At 31.3% G+C, this 27,291-nt stretch overlaps 1 protein-coding gene across 1 annotated transcript; it reads left to right on the top strand.

Moving 5' to 3' along the window:
- The first annotated feature begins 9,620 nt into the window (after nucleotides 1-9,620).
- Nucleotides 9,621-11,152, top strand: LOC132629328 (uncharacterized). Its single transcript, XM_060345012.1, has 2 exons — nucleotides 9,621-10,378; nucleotides 10,769-11,152. Exons 1-2 carry the CDS (start codon nucleotides 9,971-9,973, stop codon nucleotides 10,820-10,822), a joined length of 462 nt encoding a protein of 153 aa, XP_060200995.1. The 5' UTR covers nucleotides 9,621-9,970; the 3' UTR covers nucleotides 10,823-11,152.
- Nucleotides 11,153-27,291: the final 16,139 nt, after the last annotated feature.

Here is a 27,291-nt window from a genome sequence, read left to right as displayed (position 1 = left end):
CGAATGGTTTCCAGCAAAAGTTTCGGTTAGGAGTAGGCTTACATTGCTTGCTGATTTTAAAACATTGATAAAAGATCATAAACTTCGGAAAATGTTTAGGCATTCCTATTGTGGTCACTTAAGAAAAATATCAGAACACTTCAATAAATTCAATGGAATGTTGGTGCACTATACGGTTCTTCGTCATGTGGTTCATAAGAAGAAGCATGCGATGTGGTTTTTGGTGACTGACAAGCCCGTGTGTTTTGGCTTGAATGAGTTTGCTTTGATCACTGGTCTAAACTGTGGATAATGTCCCACCCGAACTAGAGAGAAAAGGGCACTTAAGAAAAGGGCAGCATTCTGCATAAAATTTTGTCGCGATAGAAAGATTTCTGCAGAAAAGTTGTTGGCGGTGATCAGAGGGCCTAGGCTGACCAAAGAGAAAAAGCTCAAATGTCGTCTAGCGTGGTTTCTGCACACAATATTGCTTGCCAAAGATGTGTCGAGGGGTGTGGATCATGACATGATAAAAATGGTAGACGATTTGGAGTTCTTCAGTAACTGTCCTTGGGGAAAGGAAACATTTGAACTCACGCTGGACTACTAGAAGAACAAGATAGACATTCCCAAGCACCACCAAGTGCAAGCGAAGAAAAGGGTTGCATCATATGCTCTCTATGACTTCCCCTGGACATTCATGGTAAATATTATAGACCACAGGTGCAGTAGAGTATAGACTGTGTCTTGTTTATTTTTCACTCAGCTTTTATGATTACAGGTCTGGGCATATGAAGCTTTTTCTACACTTGGAAGGAATGCTGGGAAATCGGATGAGGTTCCTTTCCATATTCCTAGGATTCTTAGGTAGCACACCAAGAAAATGGAGCGATTTGCTGAAGGAGATTATAAATTTGGAGTCTATTATTAAATTTTTGGTAAAAAGATAAGCTTAATGTTAATGTTTTCTTTATTTGTAGAGGGCGTACCCTTACCTCATCCCTACAGTGCGTGAGCTGGAGAAGGATTATATGAAAAACTTGCAGCCATATGATAATGAAAATAATGACCTAATCATTGATGAGTTGGAGTGTGAACTTGAAGGCGTGACTGTTTTGATTACACCAAAAAATTCCTTGAAGGCTTCTAGTAGGAAGGGGAATGAGTCCATAGAGCATTTTGACGAGGACTATACTCAAGAGGTCGAGGATAATCATTCGGAAGATCTCGGTGATAATTCAGCCGCAAAAGATAATGTTGGTGTTGGGACATTTATGGGTCATGCTACACCAAGTGGGCAGGTGGAGCATGAGCAACTGAAGCAGCATGTGGAGAAGATTGATGAGTCTTTGAAGGTTCTTGTTGCTCATGTTGAGGGGGGGGGGGGGGGGGGGGGGGAAAGAATTAGAAAGAGCGAAAAGGCGAAGAAGAAGGAGACTCTCAATGAAGCTGCTGGTGAGGTTGCAGTTGATATTGATCAACCAATTGCTCGACATGTCGATGTGCCAAATAATCAAGATCTTCCTGTTGCTATGTTTGCTATTGAAGTTGAGAAAGAGTCTGCTGCTGAAGTTGCGAATGAAAAAGAAGTCTCAGTTGTTGAAGTCAAGATACCTGCTGCTGAAGGAGAGAAGGATAAAAAAGCCCATGTTGCTGAAGTTGAGGTAGAAAAAGATGTCCCCAATGATGAAGCTGAGAATAAGAAAGAAGTCCCTAATAATGAAGCTAATGTTGAGTCTGACGCTGACAAAGCTGTGTCGACTGTTGTCGAGAAAATTAATTTGGGTGTGGTGGATGATAATAATTAATTTGTATGTGGTGGATGATAACAAACAATTTTATTGCTTAGTTTTAACTGTTTTTCCTTTAACAAACAATTTATGACAATTGTGTTATTGCCTTGTAAATTTGGACGAGCAAATTTTTGTAAGTGGTAATTTATGACAAGGTTATTTAACTGTGTTGTTGCTCTGTGGATTTGAATGTGCTTTTGTTTATTATAGACTTGAGTTAATCTTTATGATTATCGACTGTGAATATGTATTGAATGTTTACTATAGTCGTGATTATTATTATAGACTATGACTAAGATTTAAGCGCAAACTCGTATAAATAAAATTTGCTTCATATTCTTATTCATCATGCATCCTAAGTCCAAATAGCAATTGATATATAAACCAGGCAACTATTTGCCTAAAAAGGCTATAATTAAATTAAATAAAATAAATAAAAAGGCCTGATGCTATTTTAACACTATATTAACACTTGATTACATCATATTAGAGTCCCCATCCATTATACACATGATTCAAAGAGCTTTAGAACAAGTAATGGTCCTTAGTCATCAAATATATGCCTAAGTAGGCTATAATTAAATAACTTAAAATAAATAAAAAGATTTGATGCTATTTTAACACTATATTAACACTTGATTATATCATATTAGACTCCCCATCCATTATACACATGATCCAAGGAATTTTAGAACAAGTAATGGTCCTTAATTATCAAATATTTGCCTAAACAGGCTATAATTAAATTAAATAAAATAAATAAAAAGACTTGATGCTATTTTAATACTATATTAACACTTGATTACATCATATTAGACTCCCCATCCATTATACATATGATCCAAGGAGCTTTAGAACAAGTAATGGTCCTTAATCATTAAATATTTGCCTGAACAAGCTATAATTAAATAAAATAAAATAAATAAAAGAATTGATGCTATTTTAACACTATGTTAACACTTGATTACATCATATTAGACTCCCCATCCATTATACACGTGATCCAAGGAGCTTTAGAATAAGTAATGGCCTTTAATCATTAAATATTTGCCTAAACAGGCTATAATAAAATAAAATAAATAAAAAGACTTGATGCTGTTTTAACACTATATTAACACTCGACTATATCATATTAGACTCCCCATTCGTTATACACATGATCCAAATAGCTTTAGAACAAGTGATAGTAATCATAACATTACTATCCAATAAGTCTGACAAATAAGTTAATGTTCTCAAAGCACAACCTTGTTTCAAGGAGGAGCATTACTTGTTCTAAAGCTCTTTGGATCACGTGTATAATGGATGAAGAGTCTAATATGATGTAACCAAGTGTTAATATAGTGTTAAAATAGCATCAAGTCTCTTTATTTTATTTAATTATAGCCTTTTTAGGCAAATATTTGATGATTAAGGACCATTACTTGTTCTAAAGCTTTTTGGATCATGTGTATAATAGATGGGGACTCTAATATGACATAATCAAGTGTTAATATAGTGTTAAAATAGCATCAAGACTTTTTATTTATTTTATTTTATTTAATTATAGCCTGTTTAGGCAAATAGTGGTCTGGTTTATATATCAACTGTAGTAGAGTATAGACAAGCTACTTAATCTATAATGTACTATGCTCGTTGGAGATTGTACACTTGTGGTATATTATAGACATATCCACGCCTTAGTTTTACGTAGGTTGGGGTTTGACTTTTTAATTTTTTTATGAGTTTTACATTCACCAGGCTTCTCATTCCAAAACAATCTCCTTTATTTACTTAAGCTATGATATACTATGCTGCTTGGAGATTATACACTGTTAGTATATTATAGACCTATCCACGATCCCTTAGATTTACGCAGTTTGGGATTTAGGGTTTGACTTTTTTATTTATTTTTTAAAATTATTCTTATGAGCTTTACATTCACCAGGCTTCTTATTCCAAAACAGTCCCCTTTAGTTACTTTGCCTATAATATATTGATAGTCTATACGAAGCTATAGCTTGTGGTTATTATAGATATGGTAGTTGTTTGGTTATTAATCGCCTCATCGAACAACATTAAATCAACAGTATGTAGAAAATAAAGTAAGAACACCAAGATCATAACATAAACTATTTTCATTACTATGGTGGATTTTTACATAACAAAATAAAACCCCAAAACACCACCCAAAGCTTTTAGCGATGAAAGTCCAAAAACTTCCATCTACCACTTTCATCGCTGAAAGCTTATACAAAAATATACTAAAAACTAATATTCTAGGGGGATGGTGGGGGGGGGGGGGGGGGGGGTTATCAGAGCATCGGGGTCCACACCCTCCATCTCAAGAAGCACACGCAGGATGCGTGCTATTCTGCGGATGGCAGTTTCCATCCGCTCCCTATCCTCTCCGAGGCCCCTGAAGAGCCCTTGGAAGTCATTCCTGAGGAGGAGGAACTCAGGATGTGGTGCTCTGAAGTTAGGGTGACGGTTTGCTCTATTCCTAATCCTTCTCGCCATTTTTTATCTGAAAGTTTTTTGGAGTTTTTGGTGATGAGAGAGATGAGATGGTGTATTTGAAATAGGCTTAGGCGATTTATGGACTGATGACCTCGGTTTAGTGAATTGACGGCTAATGTGTGAGGGACACATGTCAATGCGCATAGAGGCAGCGTTTAATATTAGGTTTGATTAGACATAACCGCAGGCCTTTTGAATTTTAATTGGTGGTGTTTGGCGGTTCAACAATCGATAGGCTTTAAAGGGAATATATATATATATATATATATATATATATATATATATATATATATATATATATATATAGGCTATACCTAGTAGATATATAGATATATCATATACGTTATCTAGTATAGACTAGATATTAAGTTTATTATTTATATATATAGGCTATACCTAGTAGATATATAGAATACAGTCTTGGTTTATTATATACAATTATACGGTTGATTAACACTGAACTGACATTCAAGAAAAAACACAATGAAATGCATTCACTGAAATATTTAATTGAAGAACCAAAAGCTGCAAAGTACAAGAAAAGCATATTTAATTGCAGAACCAAAACTGGAAAGTATAAGAAAAGCACAATGAAATACATTGAAAAATACATCAAGTTTGTCCCTTTCTATTTCGGCACGTTGTTCTCTTGTGGCCACTTCCCTTGCAAATTGAGCACCTGTTCCTCCCCTTTACACGTCCTTTGGGCTTAAAAGATTTTGCGATGTCAGGAATACACTTTATTCTATTCCTTCCAAGTTGGTTTGGCTGCCCATCACACTCTTCGACATCAACATCATGGTCATCCATATCCATTGAATGATCACCCATGCTCTCATTTTCCATTGAATTTGCATCCACTGGCTGCTGTGAGGGTGGGGGTGGTGCTGTTTGATGTTGACGCTGCTTGAGACCTCTCAACAACATTTATTCTCAAAACAGGCCTACAACCAACAGCAACAACATCAAGCATATACAACACCACATGCCTATCATTCGTTATGAAAGAAGGGTGAGCTTTTACCCTAGTGGGCAGCGTTAATCATATAACTGATGCGCAAGTCGCTGGGGTCACAATCTAACTCCCCGCTATCCTTTACACTCTCAACAAAATCGTTATACGTACCATTGCGACGCACGGCGAACGACACTGTCACCTTACTCGCAGAATTCCAAATCCAACATTTTGGGATCTCCACCCATTCACCCATGTAATCACTACCTACTATAACATACTTTCTAATAGACGCCATACTAAAGATATAATAGACTATTGCTATGATATATCATTGGTCGATGCCTAATTCAGAGTAAAAAAAAAAAGCAAGGATACGACTCGTTTAATGGAGAATTGACTCCAAAAGAGGATTAGAACAAAAGACGAACTCCACTACCAGTAGACGTGGACGGAATTGGCACCTGATAATTGACCTTTGACAACAATGGTAAAAATAATTCGAGCTTCTTTCAATGATTTCTAAGAGATTTAAGTTACAATGACTGAAGTGGGGAAGAAATCCGTCATTTGGGACTGATTTTGAGATGAAAAGCTAGAAATTTGACCGAAAACGGAATTGGAAAAGTGCATAAATGGGGAGCAACGAGTTTTGGAGGGAGGGAACAAAACAAATAGGGCTGCTAAATTGGAGTAATTAAATATTGGTGGTTGGGGCTTCATTTGATGATGTCATAAATAGTGGCCCTTTAGCCAATTCTTTGAAACTTATGGTCTTTTATCAAAATAAGTGTTGAGACTGACCTTTTAACAAAACACCCCAACTTACTACGACTAAACCTGGCAACCGGTTCCAACCGGAACCGGACTGGTAACCGGTTAGGGAACCGGTTAACCGGTTTGAAACTCCAAACCGGAACCGGTCCGGTTTGGAGTGGTTAAAACCTTTTTTTTTTTTTTTTTGTATTATATATATATATTATAGTATTTATTAGTATATTGTAGGTATATTTACATATGTTATACAACTTTATAATTAAAGTTTAAATATTTACTGACTAACAGGCTAATAGCAAGTCAGCAATACAGAATAGTGCTTTTCGTATACATATATATGTATAACTTAATATACTTATATATATGTATAACTTAATATATATATACTATATATATGTATATATATGTACTATATACTATATATACTTATATATAGGTATAACTTAATATATATACTATATATACTTAATATATATACTATATATATTTATATACTATATATACTTATATACTATATATACTTATATATATGTACTATATACTACATATACTTACTTATACACTATATTATATATGTACTATATACTACATATACTTACTTATATACTATATATACTTATATACTATATATATTTATATACTATATATACTATATATACTTACTATATATATTTATATACTATAAATACTTGTATATATAGTATATACTATATATACTTATATACTATATATACTTATATATGTTTAAGAATACTATATAACTTATATATATATATATATACATATATATATACTTATATACTATATAAACTTATATACTATATATACTTATGTATATGTATAACTTAATATATATACTATATATACTTATATACTATATACTATATACTATGTATACTTAATATATATACTATATATATTTATATACTATATATACTATATATATATATATATACTATATATACTTATATATGTTTAAGTATACTATATAACTTATATATATATATATATATATATACTTATATACTATATATACTTATATATATGTATAACTTAATATATATACTTATATACTTATATACTATATACTATATATACTTAATATATATACTATATATATTTATATACTATATATACTATATATATATATATATATATATATATATATATATATATATATATATATATATATATATATATATATATATTTATATACTATATATACTATATACTATATATACTTATATACTATATATACTTATATATATGTACTATATACTCTATATACTTACTTATATACTATATATACTTAATATATATATTTATATACTATATATACTTACTATATATACTATATATACTTACTATATATACTTATATACTATATATACTTATATATGTTTAAGTATACTATATAACTTATATATATATACTTATATACTATATATATTTTTTTTTTATATATATTTTTTTTAATTTTCACCGGTTAAACCGGTTCCGGTTTCCAAAATATCGGAACCGGACCGGTAAACTATTACACCGTTAATCGGAACCGGTTAACCGGTTCCAGTTCCGGTTCCGGTTCCGGTTTAGCCGGTCCGATTATCGATTAAAACCGGTTAACAGGTTTGACTACGACCTATAGTTTGGATTTTTTTTTTCTCCTTTTTTGACTTTTACATATGCAGTTATCCTTAGTACCTTTTATTAGCCCAAAAAGTTATTAGTCAACTTTTCATCTTTTACTATAATTATTTATTTATTAGATAGTATTTTAATATATAATTACGTACTCTTTCAAACTTATTCCCTACCCACGTTGGATTCCTCTCTTTCTCTCTCTTTCTTCACGCATTTTATTTCAATGTCTAATATACATATTTTTTAAAAGGTTCAGATGGTGACAATCTAAGAGTAAGATCCTGAATACAGTTTGTAGCAGAGACAAACTATGCCGATAGGTTTCAAATACTTAACGATGATGACTTTTGGTTGGGACTATGTATTTTTTTAATTTTTTTTTTTTTTACAAATTTATTTTTATTACGTAGGGGCGTAGAGAAAGGAAAAATGGGAAAGGGAATTACGACATGGGGATTCAAACCCTCACTAATAAGATGAAAGTTCAGATAGCCAACCAACTGAGCTACTAAGTCCCTACGGTTGGGACTATGTATATTTTAGATAAGAAACGTTTTTTTTACTCTAAGGATTTGTGTTCGGGATGGAGGAAAATGTGTTCTATAGAAAATGTTTCCTGGAAAATGTGTTCCTAAAAATAAGCAAATTTCTATTTATTTTCTCATGTTCGGTAGGGTAGTGAAAAATAAGTGAATTTCTTACTTATTTTCTCATGCTCGGTAAAAAACATTTTTCGAAAAATATCACCTAAGCCCCACAACCCCACCCCAACCGCACCACCCCATACCACACCCTCCCCATACCACACCCTCCCCACACCTACCACCCACCAACCCACCCCAAGCACCCACCCCCAACCAAATCCCACCCCCACCCAACCATCACCCTCCAACGCACTTCATCTTCACCCACCCTACCCCAAGCCACCACCCACCCTAACCCCACACCACCGCTCTATCTCACGCACCCTCTCCAAAATTTTCTATTTCATATATTTTGTTTTACTTTTATAAAAAATGAGAAATTTTTTTCTTATCCACCCCATCGCCACCCACTATCCCTCACCACCACTCAACCCCACCCCAACCCACCCGCACCACACCAAATTTAACTACGCAAACTTTTCATTTTTATAAAGTAAAATTAAATATGAAGTAGAAAATTATGGAGGGGGTAAGGGGTGCCCGGGGGAGGGGGCGAATGTGTCTATAGAAAAAAAAACTTTAAAAAAATTAAAAATTGATGGGTGGTGGTGTAAAAAATCAAACAAAAAAACTTTCTAAAACTTTTTTTAAGAAAAACAATATTTTTTAGAGGGGAGTGAGGGGTCCCATGGGCATGGGACGGGAAGAGGGGGGATGGGTGGTGTAGAAGACTCAAAAAATAAAATGTAGAAACTTTTGTTTAAAAAATATTTGTGGCGGGGGGTGGGGGTGGGGTGGGTATGGTGGGTGGGGTAGGTGCATGGTGTAGTTGTTGGGGTTTGGTGGTTGGCGGGTGGGTTGAGTGGTGGTAGGGTGGTTGGTCAAATGTCATTTGTGGACTTCTTTTTCCTACTTTAATTTAATTAAAGTAGTCCAAAAAAAAATCATTTTTTATTTTTAAGGAACTTATTTTCCTAAAGAAAATATTTTTCAAAAATTTTGATCAAACGAATATGAGAAAATTATAAATGTTTTCCTTTATACCGAACACACACTAAGTTACATGTAGATCTTGGAAATGAAGCTCAGGGAGATATTCAATTCCATGAGTGGATCACACACTTGTGGTATATTTCCCTTTTTATTTTATTTTATTACAATATATACTAGTGACTCGATATCGCATGCATTTAGCCACACCATTTGATTCGAAGAGATTGCTGAAGAACACTTCAAGAGGCTTGCCGGTTATGACAAAGTTTCATCTTTCAAGTTAAACAAATAAATTAGAGTGGCAGTAACGGTGGCAATTGTGGTGGAGGGTAAGAAAATTTTAATGGGTAAAACGAGTTTAAGGCCGCTGAGGTGGCATGCCACGTGGCATCCACCTCATCAAATGTCAGTGCATCATCTTGGACAAACTTAGCGGATGAGGAGTATATATGGACCAATAGTATAACGACAGTGATATATTTGAACAAGTATAAGAAAGATATATTTGACCATTTTCCAATAGTACAGGGATATATTTGACCCTTTGCCGTAAAAAAAAAAAATTCACAGAAAAAAATTTATTCTATAGACTCATATGGTCTTCAGCCTTAGAGGGTCGTCCAAAGTCCAAACCTATTCAGATTGGTACACTAACCAGAGAGATAGAGTTCACTTGCTAAAAACCAACTATGAGTATTCCAAAGGAGAAAGGTGATGGTTCCTCCAACTCTATGCCCAAGACTGAAATGGATTCAAAAGATGAAACTATTTTAGCTCAAGATCAGGTCAAGCAAGCTCAACTGAAAATGCACCTTCACAGTACCAAAAAGGAAGATCATGAAACCATCGAATCCTATGTGAAGAAATTAAAATGCACAGCCGATTCTCTAGCAGCAATCAACAGTCCAATATCAGATCAAGATTTGGTTTTGCAACTTCTCGCTGGTTTACCTTCTCAATACTTGCTCCTCAAAATAAGATCTCATCTCAGTGTCCTCTCCCAAATTTTTCAAAGTCTTGTTCCATGCTATACGAATACGAGAAATCCTTGTCAGGGCAATCATCAACTAGGCCTCCTCTTAGTTCAGATGAATCTGGTACTCCACCGTTTCAATTTATTTGTCTTACTTTTTTTTTAATTCCATTTAAAAAAATCTCTTTTTCCTTTATGGCAACCGCTTATCACAAGATTAAAGTGCATTTTAATACATTTTACATAGATAAATTTATTGCCATGTGATTAGAAGATCATGAGTTTTAGCCGTGGCAACAACTTCTTGCTTCTTGCAGAAATGCCAAAAAAAGCTGTATATAATAGACCCTAGTGGCTTTGTGATCCGGTTCTTTTTTATAGCGGAAGCTTAGTGCATCATATTGCCATTTAATTTAAGATTCAATTTTTTTTTTTTTACTTTTTAAAATTTCATGTCAAGTTAAAAGTCAGACAAATAAATTAAAATGAAGGGAGTAATTCGAGTGCTTTGCAGAAAATAATAACTCAAATTCCAGCAAGAGTACTCTGGAGACGCTGCATGATATAGCAAATGCAGTGACAACTATGGTATCAATAGGAAGCACCCTTTGTAATGCGATTGGATGGTCTCAAACATCAACAAAAAATAGGGGACGTGGTAGAGGAAGAGGAAGAGGAAACTGTAATAAGAGAGGTGGAGCCCTTCTAATAACAACAACAATTCTCGTAACTCTGGTCGAAGGTAGTTATAATTTGATCAACATTTAGTACTACGTATCTACTATGTTTTCCTTCTTGTTGCTGTGTTCTAAGTATTGGATCGTTGGTTTCCTGATTTCAAGTTTTATGTAATCAAAGTTTGTACTGGTAAAAATATTGTAAAGCTTCCGGTAAGGGATCTATTGTGATTTCTTTGAATTATATACGAGGACAGAGGTGGAGTCAGAATTTTCAGTTTATGAATTTTGGATGGTAATTTTTACTTATTGGATTGTAGATAAACTATTTTTATATATTAAAATACTAACTTTTTAAATATAAATATAGAATTTGATCTAAAATTAGTGAATTGTGAACCCTTAACCAGTACTGGAAATTAAACAAGGAGGACTGAAAATAATTAATGTCATTGAGATCGATTACACAGGTAGGGGATGTTTGGTCCAAACCAAGTTATCTTAGGATAGTCTCATGATTATGGCATAAAATTTATACATAAGACTAGCTTTACGAGGCCTGTGTTAAGTTCGGGTCTAAATTCAAGATATAAAAGTAAATATTTCATTTAAAAAAATGTCATTTATTTTAGTAATAATTATTTTTCAAATAAGTATATTTTCAATATCTACAAGTAAAACTTTCATTTTATTCCTTTAATATTTTAACTTTCGTTACTTATTTACTCAAATCATGAGCAGAGTTAAATTAAAAGTTTAAGAGTTCTGAATCCTAATTTTTAAAGTTTTAAATTTTAAATTAATAATCTATACATATTTATGAACTTTTAAGACAAATATAAAATTTGAATCAAAACGCTACTGAATCTGATCAAACCCGTAGCCGACACTCTAACTCTGCCCTGTTTTAAAAGAATAATCTTCGTTAACCAAATAAGACATTTTAAAGATAACCCGATCTTGACTGATAATACTGTCTTCATTTTCAACACTATATGACATTATTTAATAATTTTTAAAACTATCTGAAAATTATTTTTGTAAAAATATTTTAAACACATATGAGCTCATTAAAGTATAAATGTATAAGTAAAAGATATGACTATTTTTAGATTAATAGATAAGATCAATAGAAGAAAGTTACAGAAAAAAAAATGCAGTGGATGGGGTTATTCCTCCCTTAACCAGGGCTCTCGAGTTTGAGCCTGTCTATAGAAAAATCGGTAGTAGGGAGCGCTTCCCCCGAATAAGTCCTACGCTACGTGAATGCAGATTAATCAGGCTCTAATGCGGATATCGAACATCAGATAGAAAATTAAAAAAAAAAAAAGGGTAGGATATTCGACAGCTTTTGAAAAGTTGACCATGAGTACTAAATTTGACTTTAAAAAATAAGATCAGGACCTAGAAGTAATTAATTGAAAAGTTTTACATTTAATGAGAAATTTTTGTAAAGACTATAAAGCTCCTTGGTTGGGGTTCGAGCATGGGTATAGAAAAATTCGTAGTAGGCGGTGTTTCTCACAAATAGGTCCATGCAACGCCAATGTGGATTAATTGGGCTTCAATGCGGAGCCCGAATAGAGTTTTTTTTTTTTTTAAAATGAAAATACGGTAGGATGTTCGACAACTTTTGAAAAGTTGACCATTAGTACAAAAAATAAATTTGATTTTAAAAAATAATATCAAGACCTAGAAATAATTAATTAAAATTTGTCATAATTTATGAAAAACTTTTGTGAAGACTACAAAAATTCCTTAGTTATTTTTTATATATAGTAATAATAACATTAGTTCAAAATTGTATATCGGAATAACCTACTTAATCGTCGAACCAAATATCCCTTTAATTACTACTATATAGAAACGTCAGTTTCTATATCATCGTCGTCAGTCACTAAGAATTCGTCGTCCGTTTGAGGGCCCAAAAAAGAAATTGTGGGCTCACATATTTTAAACAACTACTAATATTTAAAAACAACTACAAATATTAAAAAAAAAATTGTGGCCCACATATTTTAAACAACTACTAATAGACAAGTGAGGATGACTCAGTGGTTAAGCACCTCCACCTACGACCGATAGGTCCTAGGTTCGAGTCACACTGGAGGGGAAGTGTGGAAACACTATAAATTCTCCTAAATGGGTGGGGAAAAAAAAAACAACTACTAATATTTAAAAATTAAATTGTGGGCCCCATATTAAACACCAACCAGTAATAAAAAAAAAAGAGAAGTAAATAAAGTGGAACCCACCATCTCCAAACTCACAGGAAAAAAAAAAGTGGACTCCATGTTAACAAAATCAAGCAATATTAAAAAAAAAAGTGAATCCCATGTTAAAAAAATAAACAATGTTAAAAAAAAAAGTGCTTAGAAAATCAAACAATTAAATCAATAATGATGGATTCATTGCCACATGCGTATCAACCCATTAGAGGGAGCAAATGAAATTATTGTACAGCAACATACTTAAAATACAAAAATGCTTAGAAAATCAAACAATTAAATCAATAATGACGGATTTATTGCCACATGCGTATTAATCCATTAGTGGGACCAAATGAAATTATTATACAGCAACATACTTAAAATACTTATATATATATATATATATATATATATATATATATATATATATATATATATATATCCGTTTTCCAATTTTTGAAAAAAAAATTGTCGGCCCATATAGCCTGATGGATTCATTGCCACATGCGTATCAACCCATTAGAGGGAGCAAATGGAATTATTGTACAGCAACATACTTAAAATACAAAAGTGCTTAGAAAATCAAACAATTAAATCAATAATGATGGATTTATTGTCACATGTGTATCAACCCATTAGTGGAAGCAAATGAAATTATTGTACAGCAACATACTTAAAATACTAAAAAAAAAAGGGTGGTGCCCATATTCACCAACCAATTAAGCATTTAAAAAAAAGTGTGGTCCCCATATTAAACACCAACCAATATTAAAAAAAAAACACCAACCAATATTTAAAAAAAAAAAGTAAATAAAGTGGAACCCACCATCTCCAAACTCACGGGAAAACAAAGGTGGACTCCATATTAACAAAATCAACCAATATTAAAAAAAAAGTGAATCTCATATTAAAAAAATAAACAATGTTAAAAAAAAAAGTGCTTAGAAAATCAAACAATTAAATCAATAATGATGGATTCATTGTCACATGCGTATCAACCCATTAGAGGGATCAAATGAAATTATTGTACAACAACATACTTAAAATACAAAAATGCTTAGAAAATCAAACAATTAAATCAATAATGATGGATTTATTGCCACATGCGTATCAATCCATTAGTGGAGCAAATGAAATTATTGTACAGCAACATACTTAAAATATATATATATATATATATATATATATATATATATATATATATATATATATATATATATATATATATATATATATATATATATATATATATCCGTTTTCCAATTTTTGAAAAACAAAATTGTGGGCCCATATAGCTTGATGGATTCATTGCCACATGCGTATCAATCCATTAGATGGAGCAAATGGAATTATTGTACATCAACATACTTAAAATACAAAAGTGCTTAGAAAATAAAACAATTAAATCAATAATGATGGATTTATTGTCACATGCGTATCAACCCATTAGTGGAAGTAAATGAAATTATTGTACAACAACATACTTAAAATACTTTAAAAAAAAGTGTGGTCCCCATATTAAACACCAACCAATATTAAAAAATTCAAAAAAAACACCAACCAATATTAAAAAAAAAACACCAACCAATATTTAAAAAAAAAAAGAAGTAAATAAAGTGGAACCCACCATCTCCAAACTCACGGGAAAAAAAATGTGGACTCCATATTAACAAAATCAAGCAACATAAAAAAAAAAAAAAAGTGAATCCCATGTTAAAAAAACAACCAATGTCAAAAAAAAGAGTGTAGACGTTGTATTCGTAGCAAACACTAATATAATAAAGTTTTAGATACTCAGCACAAACTATAATGTTATATTAATCGTGTTTTGAACATAGTATCTCATATTGACAAAATCAAGCAATATAAAAAAAAGGTGAATCTCATATTAAAAAAACAAACAATGTAAAAAAAAAAGTGCAGACTTTGTATTCATACCAAACACTAATATAATAAAGTTTTAGATACGGAACACGAATTATAATGTTATATTAATCGTGTTTTGAACATAGTATACATATATATATATATATATATATATATATATATATATACATAAAAATAGTGCAAAAGGGTGAGCCCCATACTAAACAACACCAAGCAATATAAAAAAATAATAATAAAAAAAAAAAAACTATTATAAAGCATGGGTTTAGACCCATGCTTCGTTGTCCCTTAAAAAAAAAAGGGAGGGGGGGGGGGGGGTGAGCCCTATACTAAATAACACTGAGCAATAAAAAAAAAGGAAGAAAAAAATGAAACTCACCATCTCCAAACTCATGTGAAAAAAAAAAATGGATCTCATATTATCAAAATCAAGCAATATCAAAAAAAAAAAAACGTGAACCCCATATTAAAAAAAATATAATGTTAAAAAAAAAAAAAGGTGCAGGCTTTATATTCGTAGCAAACACTAATATAATAAAGTTTTAGATACGGAGCACAAACTACAATGTTATAGTAATCGTGTTTTGAACATAGTATATGTATATATATTATATGCATAAAAATAGTACAAACTAATAATGTCCAAAAAAAAAAAAAAAAGTGCACCGTGGACCCCATACTAAACGACATCAAGCAATATAAAAAAAAAATGGATCCCACCATCTCCAAACTCACGGTAAAAAAAAAAGTGGACCCTATATTAACAAAATCAAGTAATATAAAAAACAAAAGTGAACCCCATATTAAAAAACAATAATGTCAAAAAATAGTACAAACTAATAATGTCCAAAACAAAAAAGTGCACCCCATACTAAACGACATCAAACAATATAAAAAAAAAAAAAAGTGGATCCCACCATCTCCAAACTCACGGTAAAAAAAAGTGGACCCCATATTAACAAAATCAAGTAATATAAAAAAAAATTGAACCCCATATTAAAAAAAAATAATGTCAAAAAATAAAGTGCAGACTTTGTATTCAAGTAAACACTAATATAATAAAGTTTTAGATACGGAGTACTGTTGACACCCAATTTTGTCCCGCCTCTCCTCCGAAACACCTATTTATACTTCTGGCATGTTAAAAAAAAAAAAAAAAATAATAATAAAATAATAAATAAATAAATAAATAAATAAAATAAAATAAAAAATATGTTTTTATAATTATTAGTCTTTCATTAACACCCACGTTGTATTATTCCACTGCAGCTATTGTTATTATTATATTATTATTATCATTATTATCGTTTTTATTATTATTATTAATTATTACTATTATCCTTAAAATATTATTATTACTAATTCTCATTATTATTATTATTGTTATTTATTTATTATTATTATTATTATTATTAATTACTAATCATTATTATCATCGTTATTTTTTATTATTAATTATTATCATTGTTTTATCAATAATTGTTATTTATTATTATTATTATCATCATTATTTCTCTTATTATTATCATCATTATTATATTATTATTACCCCTATTATTGTTATTATTATTAATTCATTATCATTTTGTTATTTGCAATAATTGTTATTTATCGTTTATTATTAATTACTATCATCTTTATTAGCTTTATTAATTATTATCATTTTTTAATTATCAATATTTGTTGTTTACTATTATTATTTATTGTTTTTATCACCATTTATCATCAACGTTATCATTATTACCATTATCATTATTGTTATTAACAGTATCACTACCGCTATTTATTTGCTGTTATTATTTAGTATTATTGAAACTTGCATTTTCTCGACGTTTCTACCAACTTCCGCACACACATCGCATTTATTTCGCACATTTCTTATGATAGCGTTTTGTTATTAAATATTATAGCACGGTCACTTGCGACATCATATAATTTTTACCCGGGTCTTTTTATAATTAAGTATTTCCGTATTAGATGATATTCTGGCACCTTTAGTACACCGTTAATCAAAATGTGTCTCTTATTCAAATTTAGAAGCCAAACTATTTCTTGCACTCGGTCCGTATTTTGACTTACCGGACCCCAAATCAAAGTCCAATTAACTCCTAATATTTTTTGGACTAGACCATATTTTTTATCTCAATTTTAGACCAGTCCACGTTTAAATTCACTAGTCCATCTTTTAATACCCAGTCTAAAATTTGACCCGGTCCACAAATGGACCGGGTCCGATCCATTTTTTTCGTCCAAATAAGGGAAACCCCTTTTTAGGGTTTCCCCTTCATCTCCTCATTTCCACCGCCGCACCCCCTCTTTCCCATTCCCTCTTCTTCTCCTCCTTTCCCTCTCCTCCGCCGCTCCCACTTCCCCTTTTTCCTCCTTCTTCTCCGCTCCCCACTCACCCTTGTCCCCCACTCTTCTCTCTCTCCCGCTCCTCATTCCCTTTTCCAAGCAAAAACCTATAAAAGGAGAGGGGGGAACGAAGGAGAGGGGGACGAACGGGAACGAAAAAAAAACGAGGATTTTCTGGGGGATAGGAGGATTTTCTGATTCATAGGAGTACCCCAAAGAGGATTTTTGGATTGGAAAACCCCCCAAAGAAACTAAGTTCTCAGCCGCACAAACCCCCTTGAAAAATTTGAGTCTTTTAGTCTGAAAAAGTTCCATAGAAACAAAAAGCCTTCGTTTTTGTCGCTAAAATCCCCCAAGCAAAAATTTCAATTTTATCAATCTCTTTTATGTCTGTGAATTGAGTTTTGAAGTGTTTGAGTGTGTATCGAAGGCTTCGCACCCACTTCGCTGCACCCGAAGAAGGTCAGTGAATCTTCTCTTTTAATTATTTTGAATTTTAATTGTTTCTTTTCTGCTTATATGTGTTCTAGGATGTTATTTATGGTAGTTAATTGCTTGTTTAGCCCTTTTGCTTATGGGTGTTGATAATCATTCCTGCCTAGCATGCTCATTAGTTCTTAGTTCGAAGATGTTTGCTCATATTTGAATCCTGTTTAATCATGTTTATGGGTATTAGCTTCCTGTGTAGTGCCTTTAAGTTAATCTTAGTTCGTTTATCGAAGGTTAAATCTCAATCATATAGAACTAGACCCTATCTTGCTATTAATATAGTTTAAAACTATTTCAAATTGTTGTTTGTCCTGTTTTAAATTTGCCTTATGCCATAGAGAGTTTGCATAAGTCCAAGTTACATGCATAAGATCAGTATAAGTTGTTTTCATTCATTAGTATGCTTTGTGATATTACTTCAGTTAAGTGGTTTGAGATTAGTATAAACCTTGTTAGTTGGCTAAGGATTTAGTATGACATGACTAGAGGTGATTACAGGAAATCCTTGTATAGCTTAAGATTTGCATTGAGTTCTGCCGAATATAGATTGAATAAGCATGCTTTAGCTTTTCTTGGAATCTGCATGTACTATATGTTGGTTAAAAAAAAAAAATGAAATTTATAGCTAGTAAAATGCTCTGTTCTGAAACCAACTTGTGTTCCCATGCTTATGTGAATTAGATAAGTTAACCAGTGTTTCATTTCTTTATGTGATGGCTACCTAAGTGCAGTTTAGTAAGAAGTCAAACATATGCTGAAATCCTTGTGTGTTTGTATGTTGAAGTTGTGAGGCCAATGCAATCCAGTGTTAGTTATCAACCCATCAGGCCTTAAACATGCTGTGATTTAAATCAAACCTAGTTTTCAGGGAGACTGGGCATTGTGACAATGTTAAATAGTTTACCTTGAATCCTAACATGTCGTCTAATTTGACTTGTGTTCTCCTAGGAATGTATGTTCTTGGAGTGAGTTTTTCCCATTATTCCCTAAGGCCTAGTTAGATTTTCCTTTCTTTTGTACCTTCGGTTCAGTTCTGTACTACAAGAAAGTGTGGCAATTAGGTCAGTCTGGTTCAGTCTTCGATTAGAGTTTTGGTTGAGATATTTAGTCTTCCCTGTTTGGTTCATGAAAAAAAAACAATGGTCTTTACACATTCTGTTTGTTTGTCTAAAGAATAGAGAATAAAGCTGTGTTGATGTATCAGCATGAAACAAGTTTTTTTTTTTTCTTTTTTTTTTTTTGAATTTTATAATGAGCCTGTGTGCTCTTGTGAACTTTGCCTAATAATCCTAAGAGACTGAACAAGTGTGCAATATGAATGCCCATCTGTGAATAAGTATGCAATGTGATCTTATGAATTGGCTTGGTAATATGCTTAAGAGTTTTTTTTAAAGGTGATTAAAATGGATTTAAGACCATCTTAGAAATTTAAGGGTTGACATGTCCCTTGTATCCCCTGCCCACTGTTGTATGCTCACCTGTGGGACTATATGATTCATTGAGTTTGTTCACAATTTGTAAACCCTTGTTGCTGCCATGATAAGCCCATTGTTATGGTTGGCTGTTGTGTTTGCTGAACTTTAAAAGGATGAACAAATCTAATAGAGATAGGATTCGAATATTAAACTTGTTGAAAGGGAATTATCTGGTCACAGGATCATTTAGAATTTTGCCTTTCGAAAACATAACTGATTTCCTGTCCTTGCCCTTTTCTTTGATTCATAGCATGTGCAAGTTTTGAATTCATCTATGCATTCTTGAAATCTTGTTGAAACCAGCTAAGACATGATGTTATTCTGTTATCACATGCTGTTCATATGGGCGTGTGCGAAAAACACACAAGTGTATCTTCCGCTTCCTTAAAGGCTTCTCATTATGATACTTGGTCATCCCTTCTTTTTAGTCCCTTTGATATATTCTTCCAAAACCAGGGTGTCTGAATGATATGCGTGACTGCAGTGTTGTTTGGTTGTAAGAATGACTTGGTTTCCTTGTCTTTGTTTCCAGTAAGCATATGCGTGTTCTCCTTATCTAAGTTAGCATTTGGTAGCTCGTTTGTCACGTCATTTGCAGTCAGTTTGGTAGTCTTGAATGTCGAAAAATGCTTTGTTCTGTTAGTTGAATTTTTCTTAGCCTGCCATGCTTATCCAGTATTGTGTGTTTCACAACCTTAAATGGTTAAGAAATCTTGTGTCAATGTGAAAGGCAAAAGTAAACTGTGGCCTGAAGTAGAAGTGTAATAACTTAAAAGGATATGATAGTGTTGAGTTAGGTTGCTCTACATTTCCAGTTTTAAATCAGGACATGACAAATAATAAAATGCCTTATTTGAATTCTCCAAGTGGCTGGATGTTACGAATATGTTTAGTCTGGATCATATGCATTTTCATGTGAGTAAACATGTATTAGTGAATCTCGGATATAGTTTGTTATTCGTTTGGGCGTTGTATCAATTTTGTGCGCTGTTGCAAGTATATTTCAGTTGGTTATGTATATTTACATATATTACTGGTATACCTTTATTTAAAACAGCTATGAATATGTATACATGAGATATATTTCAATATACACAGTATATATACAACTTACTAATTTGTTTTGAGTTTATATTCTACATGTTTAACTTTATCTATTGGTTAGATACTAATTCTTTTTCCTTTCATTTTTTTTATGCATGACCATCGCATACGAGTCCGAAGGACTCGTCCTTTTCCGCATTCGGTGTTGGGCTAAAGCCCAACATTGTCTCCTCCCGAGTCAGCCCACCTGCAGCAAAACATTTAATTCTGGGCCAAGGCCCATAACAGCAGCGACAACAGCAGCGTCCCAAATGGGCCAAATCCCATTCGAACTCCTTTACATTTCCGTCATTTTATTATCTTTGTGTATGTGATTGTTTGACTAACACTTCATCTTAATTTAGATTTCTTAGCTAGAATGAACCTTAGCGGAATTAGTGGGTTCGTTTAATATGATGGGTAGTTAATTTAAAGTATCTATGATATTTATTTTATTAGAACAATTGATTTTCAATAGCATATTTGGAGTAAAAGGAATCGTGTCTTGCTATCTTAGAATATTGTTTTAAGAAACGTCACTAATACGCAAATATAAACTCTAGTATATTTTATAGATAATTTTCAAGTTTGAATCAATCATGCATTTTTTTAATTAAGCATATTTAAATAAAGATAATAAAAGGGATAAAGAAAACTCGTTAGCTATCTTGTATTTCATTTATACCTCTAACACGCAAGGCCAATTAATACATCGTCGTTTAATTTTGTTTCAAATATTTATTAAAACACTATACAAGTCTGTTTTTTTTTTTTTTCTTCTACTTATATATTTTATGCAAATCTTATTTTAAATAGCATTTTTATTTAAAGCCTTACCAACTTTTATAAGTTTTATTAAAAATGACATTTAAAATCTTCTTTTATGCAAATTATTATATTCTCTCTAAATCTTATCTTAAGCAACATTCTTATATTTTTCGTAAAAAATCTTAGCAACATTTCATAGCTCTTTTCCTCAAAATCTCAGGCATTTTATTTAGCATTAATTCATTAACCAAAGTTTGGTCGGATAACCGTAGTTAACGGATTCTAAAGGATGCCTAACCCCTTTCCTTTAGGATAATATAGAACCCTTACCTAGAACCACACTGATTAAGTAGACTATTAATGGAGGTTTAGTTAGCTTTACCTTAGTTAATAATTAGGTGTCCTAATTCACCGTAAAATCAATTAGGTGGCGACTCTTTAAACGAACAATATAGGAATCACCAATATGTTGTACTCTATTTGAACCCGGGTTAAAATGGGGTGTAACAAGTACAAACTACAATGTTATATTAATCGTGTTTTGAACATAGTATATATATATATGCATAAAAATAATGCAAATTAATAATGTCCAAAAAAAAAGTCCAACCCCTATTAAAAAATCAAACAATATTCATGTAATTTCCAATGTATCTCATTAAGTCAATAATGATAAATTCATTACCGCGTGCGTGTCAATCCATGAAATTGCTTTTCTCCAAAAGGTTAAGTAGTCAAACCATACAATTTTCTTTCTTTTTTATATTAGCCTGAGATCTAATCTAGATATTAAACTGTTGTATTAGCTATTCCGCCATGTCATTTATTTGTTATGTTTACTAAAATAAATTTACTTAAAATATTTATATTTTAAAATAATAGAGAATTTAATTACTTTTTTATTTTTATTCTTACTCTAATAAATGTGAAAAGAAATTAATGTAGTAAAAAAATAAATATCAAATGCAGCTCAAATAATGAATAAGGTAAATTAGTCAAATTATAATTCTAATCGACGTTTTCTTAAAAAACCATGCAAAAGACAACATGACAAGTAAAATGAGCTAAACCGAGAATATTTAATAAAAATTAAAAAATAGTATTTCTTCGTTTAAATAAAAAATCAATTTCTACTTTGTTTCGTTTTAAACATGTAAAATTAATTTAATAATTTGAATTAGAATTGTCCAAATCAAAATTTGATAAAAAATAATAAGTATTTTACACCTTTAAATTAATTGAATTAAAATTGAAAGTATCAACTGATGCTTAAATATTGCTATTGTTTTATCTCAAAGAGAAGAAATTTTTTCGTTTAAACAAGTCTTCTCTTTTAAAAAATATTAATAAATTTGCCGATTTTGTGTTCATAGCAAACATTAATATAATAAAATTTTAAATACGGAGCACAAACTAAAATGTTATATTAATCGTGTTTTGAACATAATATATATATATATATATATATATATATATATATTATATCACTATTTAAAAATAACTACATACATATAAATACACTATAATTTAAAGTGTTGGGCTCGTGCGCAGCACGGGTATAGGCCGTCTAGTGATTTTTAGAGAAGTGGGTGAAATTTATCCACTTATCGTCTGAAATTGAGCAACTCTATCTCCCCTACATGTTAGCTATATGATGTTACCCACATAGGAGGAAAAAGTCTTGTTTTTTGTCTTGACTCGTAATTGGTCTTTCATCCAAAATATAATGGAGGATATATATGAACATGGTTCTAATTATGCCTGTCAACCGGTTCCGTGTAACCGGTTTTAACCGGTAACCGGACCGGTTAAACCGGAACCGGAACCGGAACCGGTATAACCGGTTAACCGGTTCCGGTTAACCGGATATTAGTTAACCGGTCCGGTTCCAAATTTTTGTTAACCGGAACCGGTTAAACCGGTTTAACCGGAACCGGACCGGTTAAACCGGTTAAACCGGTTAAAAAAAAAAAAAAAAAAAAAGAAAAGAGCCGTTGGACTTGGGCCTCGGTAATGGACCGTTGGCAACGGTCCATTTGCAAAAATGGCCGTTGCCAAACGGTCATTTTCTTAATTTTTGGCCCCCAAATTTTTTTTTTTAACACTTTAACCCCTCCCCCACCCCTATATAAACCCTTCTTCATTTTCATTTCAATTCACTCTTCTTCATCTTTCTCTCAAATCTCAATCTCTCAATTATAGTTACTTTGCAATAATTAGCCACAAAGTCTTATTATAGTTTGAACTTTCAATTATTAATTTTGCAATTATAATATTGTTGGTGGAGTTGGTGATTTTGCAACAATCCGAAGTAGCTTTGGTGGATTTGCAATTCTAGCCGCCTTCGCTTTGTTGGAAATTATTCCGGCAATTTGGTACCTTCGTTCCAACTCTATCTTTAATTTTTGCAATTTAATTCTAGCAATTTATTTTTCGAAATTTAATTTACGCAATTTAATTCTAGCAATTTATTTTTTGAAATTTAATTTACGCAATTTAATTTGTTGTAATTTATTTTATTGTGATTTAAATTATTTCTATTTAATAATGTCAAAGAGATTAAGACGTGGTGCCGGTAGTAGTAGTCGTACTGTTAGGGGTGCGCTTAATGAGGAAACATTTGTGGAAGAAACACCTAATTTAGGTATTGATGTTGGTGGAAATAATCCACTTTTAGGTCATGAGGCAATGCAACAACATTTTACCGACACTTTTAATGAAGACTTAGATGATGATGATGATGATGAAACACAACCCCCCGAAAATCCTATAGGAGATACAGGTCCTGCACAATCACATACACAAGACAAACCGCCTAGAACTCGTAGGCCAACAGCTAAAGTTTGGAAATTTATGACTAAGGATAGGGAAAATCAATCAGTTACATGTACCCTATGTGGACAAGTATTTAGTTTTAAGCAAGGAACTGGTAAGGATGGTGGAACGGGTACACTAAATGCTCATATGAGAACCAAACATATGGATGTTTGGGGAGAGCAAACGGGTTCAAATGTGGGGGGGATTCAAATGACGATAGACCCACGAACTGGTAGAAATTTTAAGTATGACAAGAAAAAAGAACGCGTAGAAGTAGCTAAAATGGTAGCTTATGATTGTTTACCATTTTCCTTTCCCTCGGGTTTAGGGTTTGTTACTTACATTCAACGTTGTTATAACCCGTTATTTGAGGGTATTCCTAGAAGTACTTGTAGAGCCGATGTTATAGATTTGTTTAAAAAATATAGATTTTATTTGCGTCATGTATTTAATTCTTTAAATTGTAATGTTTGTCTTACCGCTGATTTGGGTCTTAGTATTAACCATTTAGATTTCTTTGCTATTACATGTCATTGGGTTGATGACAACTGGGTTATGCAAAAAAGAATTATAGCTTTTTTATACGACGAAGGAAAAGGTCGTCACGATGGAAAATTTTTAGCCGATTCAATGTCTACTATAATGAGATTTTTTAACATTTATAGAAAAACACTTTGTATTGCTTTAGATAATGCTTCTAATAATACAAAGGCAATTGGTCTTTTAAAAAGAGAAATAAACCCTCCTCTAAGAAATATTTTTCATGTAAGATGTAGTTGTCACATTTTAAATTTAATTGTTAAAGATGGTCTTATGCATTTTGATGATTCTGTTCAAAAAGTTAGAAATGCTGTTGCGTTTCTTTTTTGTAATGCTAATAGGGGAAGAATTAGAGATTTTAAGAATGCTTGTGTGGAAAATAACCTTAGACCTAGGAAAATTCAAGTAGAAATTGAGACTAGGTGGAACTACACTTACATTATGCTACAACAAGCATATGAGTATAGGATTCCCATACAACAAGTTCACAACAAATATAATATTGATAGTGAGGATTGGTTAACTTATAGGCATTGGGAAGATGTTAAAGAATGTATTGAACTCTTAGAAAATTTTTATAATGCAACTCTTGCTTTTTCTAGACAATTCTATCCCACGGTAACCGGAATTTTAGCCTACTTAGCGGAAATAGCTAGAGTTTTACAAGAGTATAAATATAAACCCGATTATCAAGTGGCTATTTTTGAAATGATAATCAAATTTAAGAAGTATTTTTTTCCCATCCCAACTTTATTTATATTGGGTTCTCTTTTAAATCCTTGTTTAAAAGTGTCTTATACTAAAAATTTGGTTAGTCAAATTTATACATTTTTAGAAATTGAAGAGGGAGTTCAACCATCTTTAGCTGAAGCCGATCTCGCTATTGATGATGAGTTTAGAAGAGTTTTTACTCATTATACTAGTTTGGAAGAACGTGCTACACCAGTTGCTCCACGCCCTACTACTTCTCATAGTAGCAAAAAGGGCTTGTCGGGTTTAAAAGTTTTACATTCACAGCCTCTATCTTCTTCTACTGCAAACTTTGATGAATTTAACTTTTATTTGATGCAGCCAAATGTGGATATCAGCCAACTGGATGAGGTGGACGTCTTAGCATGGTGGAAGAAGTACAAGGCAAGCTATCCGATACTTTCAAGAATGGCTCGAGATATCCTTACGGTTCAAGTATCAACCGTGGCTTCGGAGAGCGCATTTAGCCAAGGAAGACAGCAAATTGGAGACCATAGACATTCATTATCCGGCTTTAGCTTGCAAGTACTAGTGTGCATTCGAGATTGGATTAGATCGGAGCGACGCAACCAAAACTCAGAAGCGGAGCAAGGCGAAGACGAAGAAATTGAAGATTTGATAGCTAGTGGACCGGACCAAATGGAAGACTTTGAAGATATTTCCATGACCGAATATGATGTGGGGGAAATTAACGAAATGGTTCAAAATTGGTGATTTTATTATTCTACTATTTTTGTATAACTCATGTATTATTTGCAAGTTAAAAAAAATACAACTTGCAAATAAATGTTATCCAAGAATGAATAAAATATATGGCTCATTGAGCTTTCTTCTATTTATTTGTGTTTATATTTTTACTTTTATTAAGTTAGGAATATACCTAAAATATACTAAGAATATACTTAAGTTATATAGTATACTTAAACATATATAAGTATATATAGTATATATAGAAAAAATAGTATATATAGTATATAAGTATATATAGAAAAAATAGTATATATAGTATATATAGTATATTCTTAGTATATTTTAAGTATATATAGAAAAAATAGTATATATAGTATATAAGTAAGTATATATAGTATATAGTATATAAGTAAGTATATATAGTATATAGTACATATATACAAGTATATATACTATATATATTAAGTTATACACATATATAAGTAAGTAAGTATACTATATATACTTACTATATATACTTACTTATATATAGTATATAGTACATATATAGTATATAAGTAAGTATATATAGTATATAAGTAAGTATATATAGTATATATAGTATATAAGTAAGTATATATAGTATATATAATAAGTAAGTATATATAGTAAGTATATATAGTATATATATTAAGTTATACACATATATAAGTATATATAGTATATAAGTATATATATTATATAAATATATATAGTATATATTGTATATATAGTAGATATGTATATAAGTATATATAGTATATATATTAAGTTATACACATATATAAGTATATATAGTATATAAGTATATATATTATATAAATATATATAGTATATATTGTATATATAGTAGATATGTATATATAGTATATATATTAAGTTATACCTATATATCTATTAAGCTATCCTATATATAGTATATAGTACATATATATAGTATATATATTAAGTTATACATATATTTAGTATATATATTAAGTTATACATATATATAAGTATATATAGTATATATATTAAGTTATACATATATATAAGTATATATAGTATATATATTAAGTTATACATATATATAAGTATATAGAGTATATAGTACATATATATAAGTACATATAGTATATATATATATATATATATATTAAGTTATACATATATATAAGTATATAGTACATATATATAAGTATATGTAAGTTATACATATATATGTGTATGAAAAGCATTATTCTGTATTGCTGACTTGCTGTTAGGCTGTTAGTCAGTAAATATTTAAACTTTAATTAT

The sequence above is a fragment of the Lycium barbarum genome, chromosome 2 (genome assembly GCF_019175385.1).
Source record: "Lycium barbarum isolate Lr01 chromosome 2, ASM1917538v2, whole genome shotgun sequence".
NCBI classification, from domain to species: domain Eukaryota; kingdom Viridiplantae; phylum Streptophyta; class Magnoliopsida; order Solanales; family Solanaceae; genus Lycium; species Lycium barbarum.
Note: the sequence above shows the minus strand (reverse complement) of the source record. Positions and strands in the feature narration are given on the sequence as shown.

Bases quoted from the DNA above. Each gene is read 5' to 3' on its own strand.
- LOC132629328 (XM_060345012.1), top strand. From the start codon at position 9,971: ATGAGTATTCCAAAGGAGAAAGGTGATGGTTCCTCCAACTCTATGCCC. The intron at 10,379-10,768 runs GTACTCCACCGT...AGTGCTTTGCAG, and splicing joins TCTTAGTTCAGATGAATCTG to AAAATAATAACTCAAATTCC.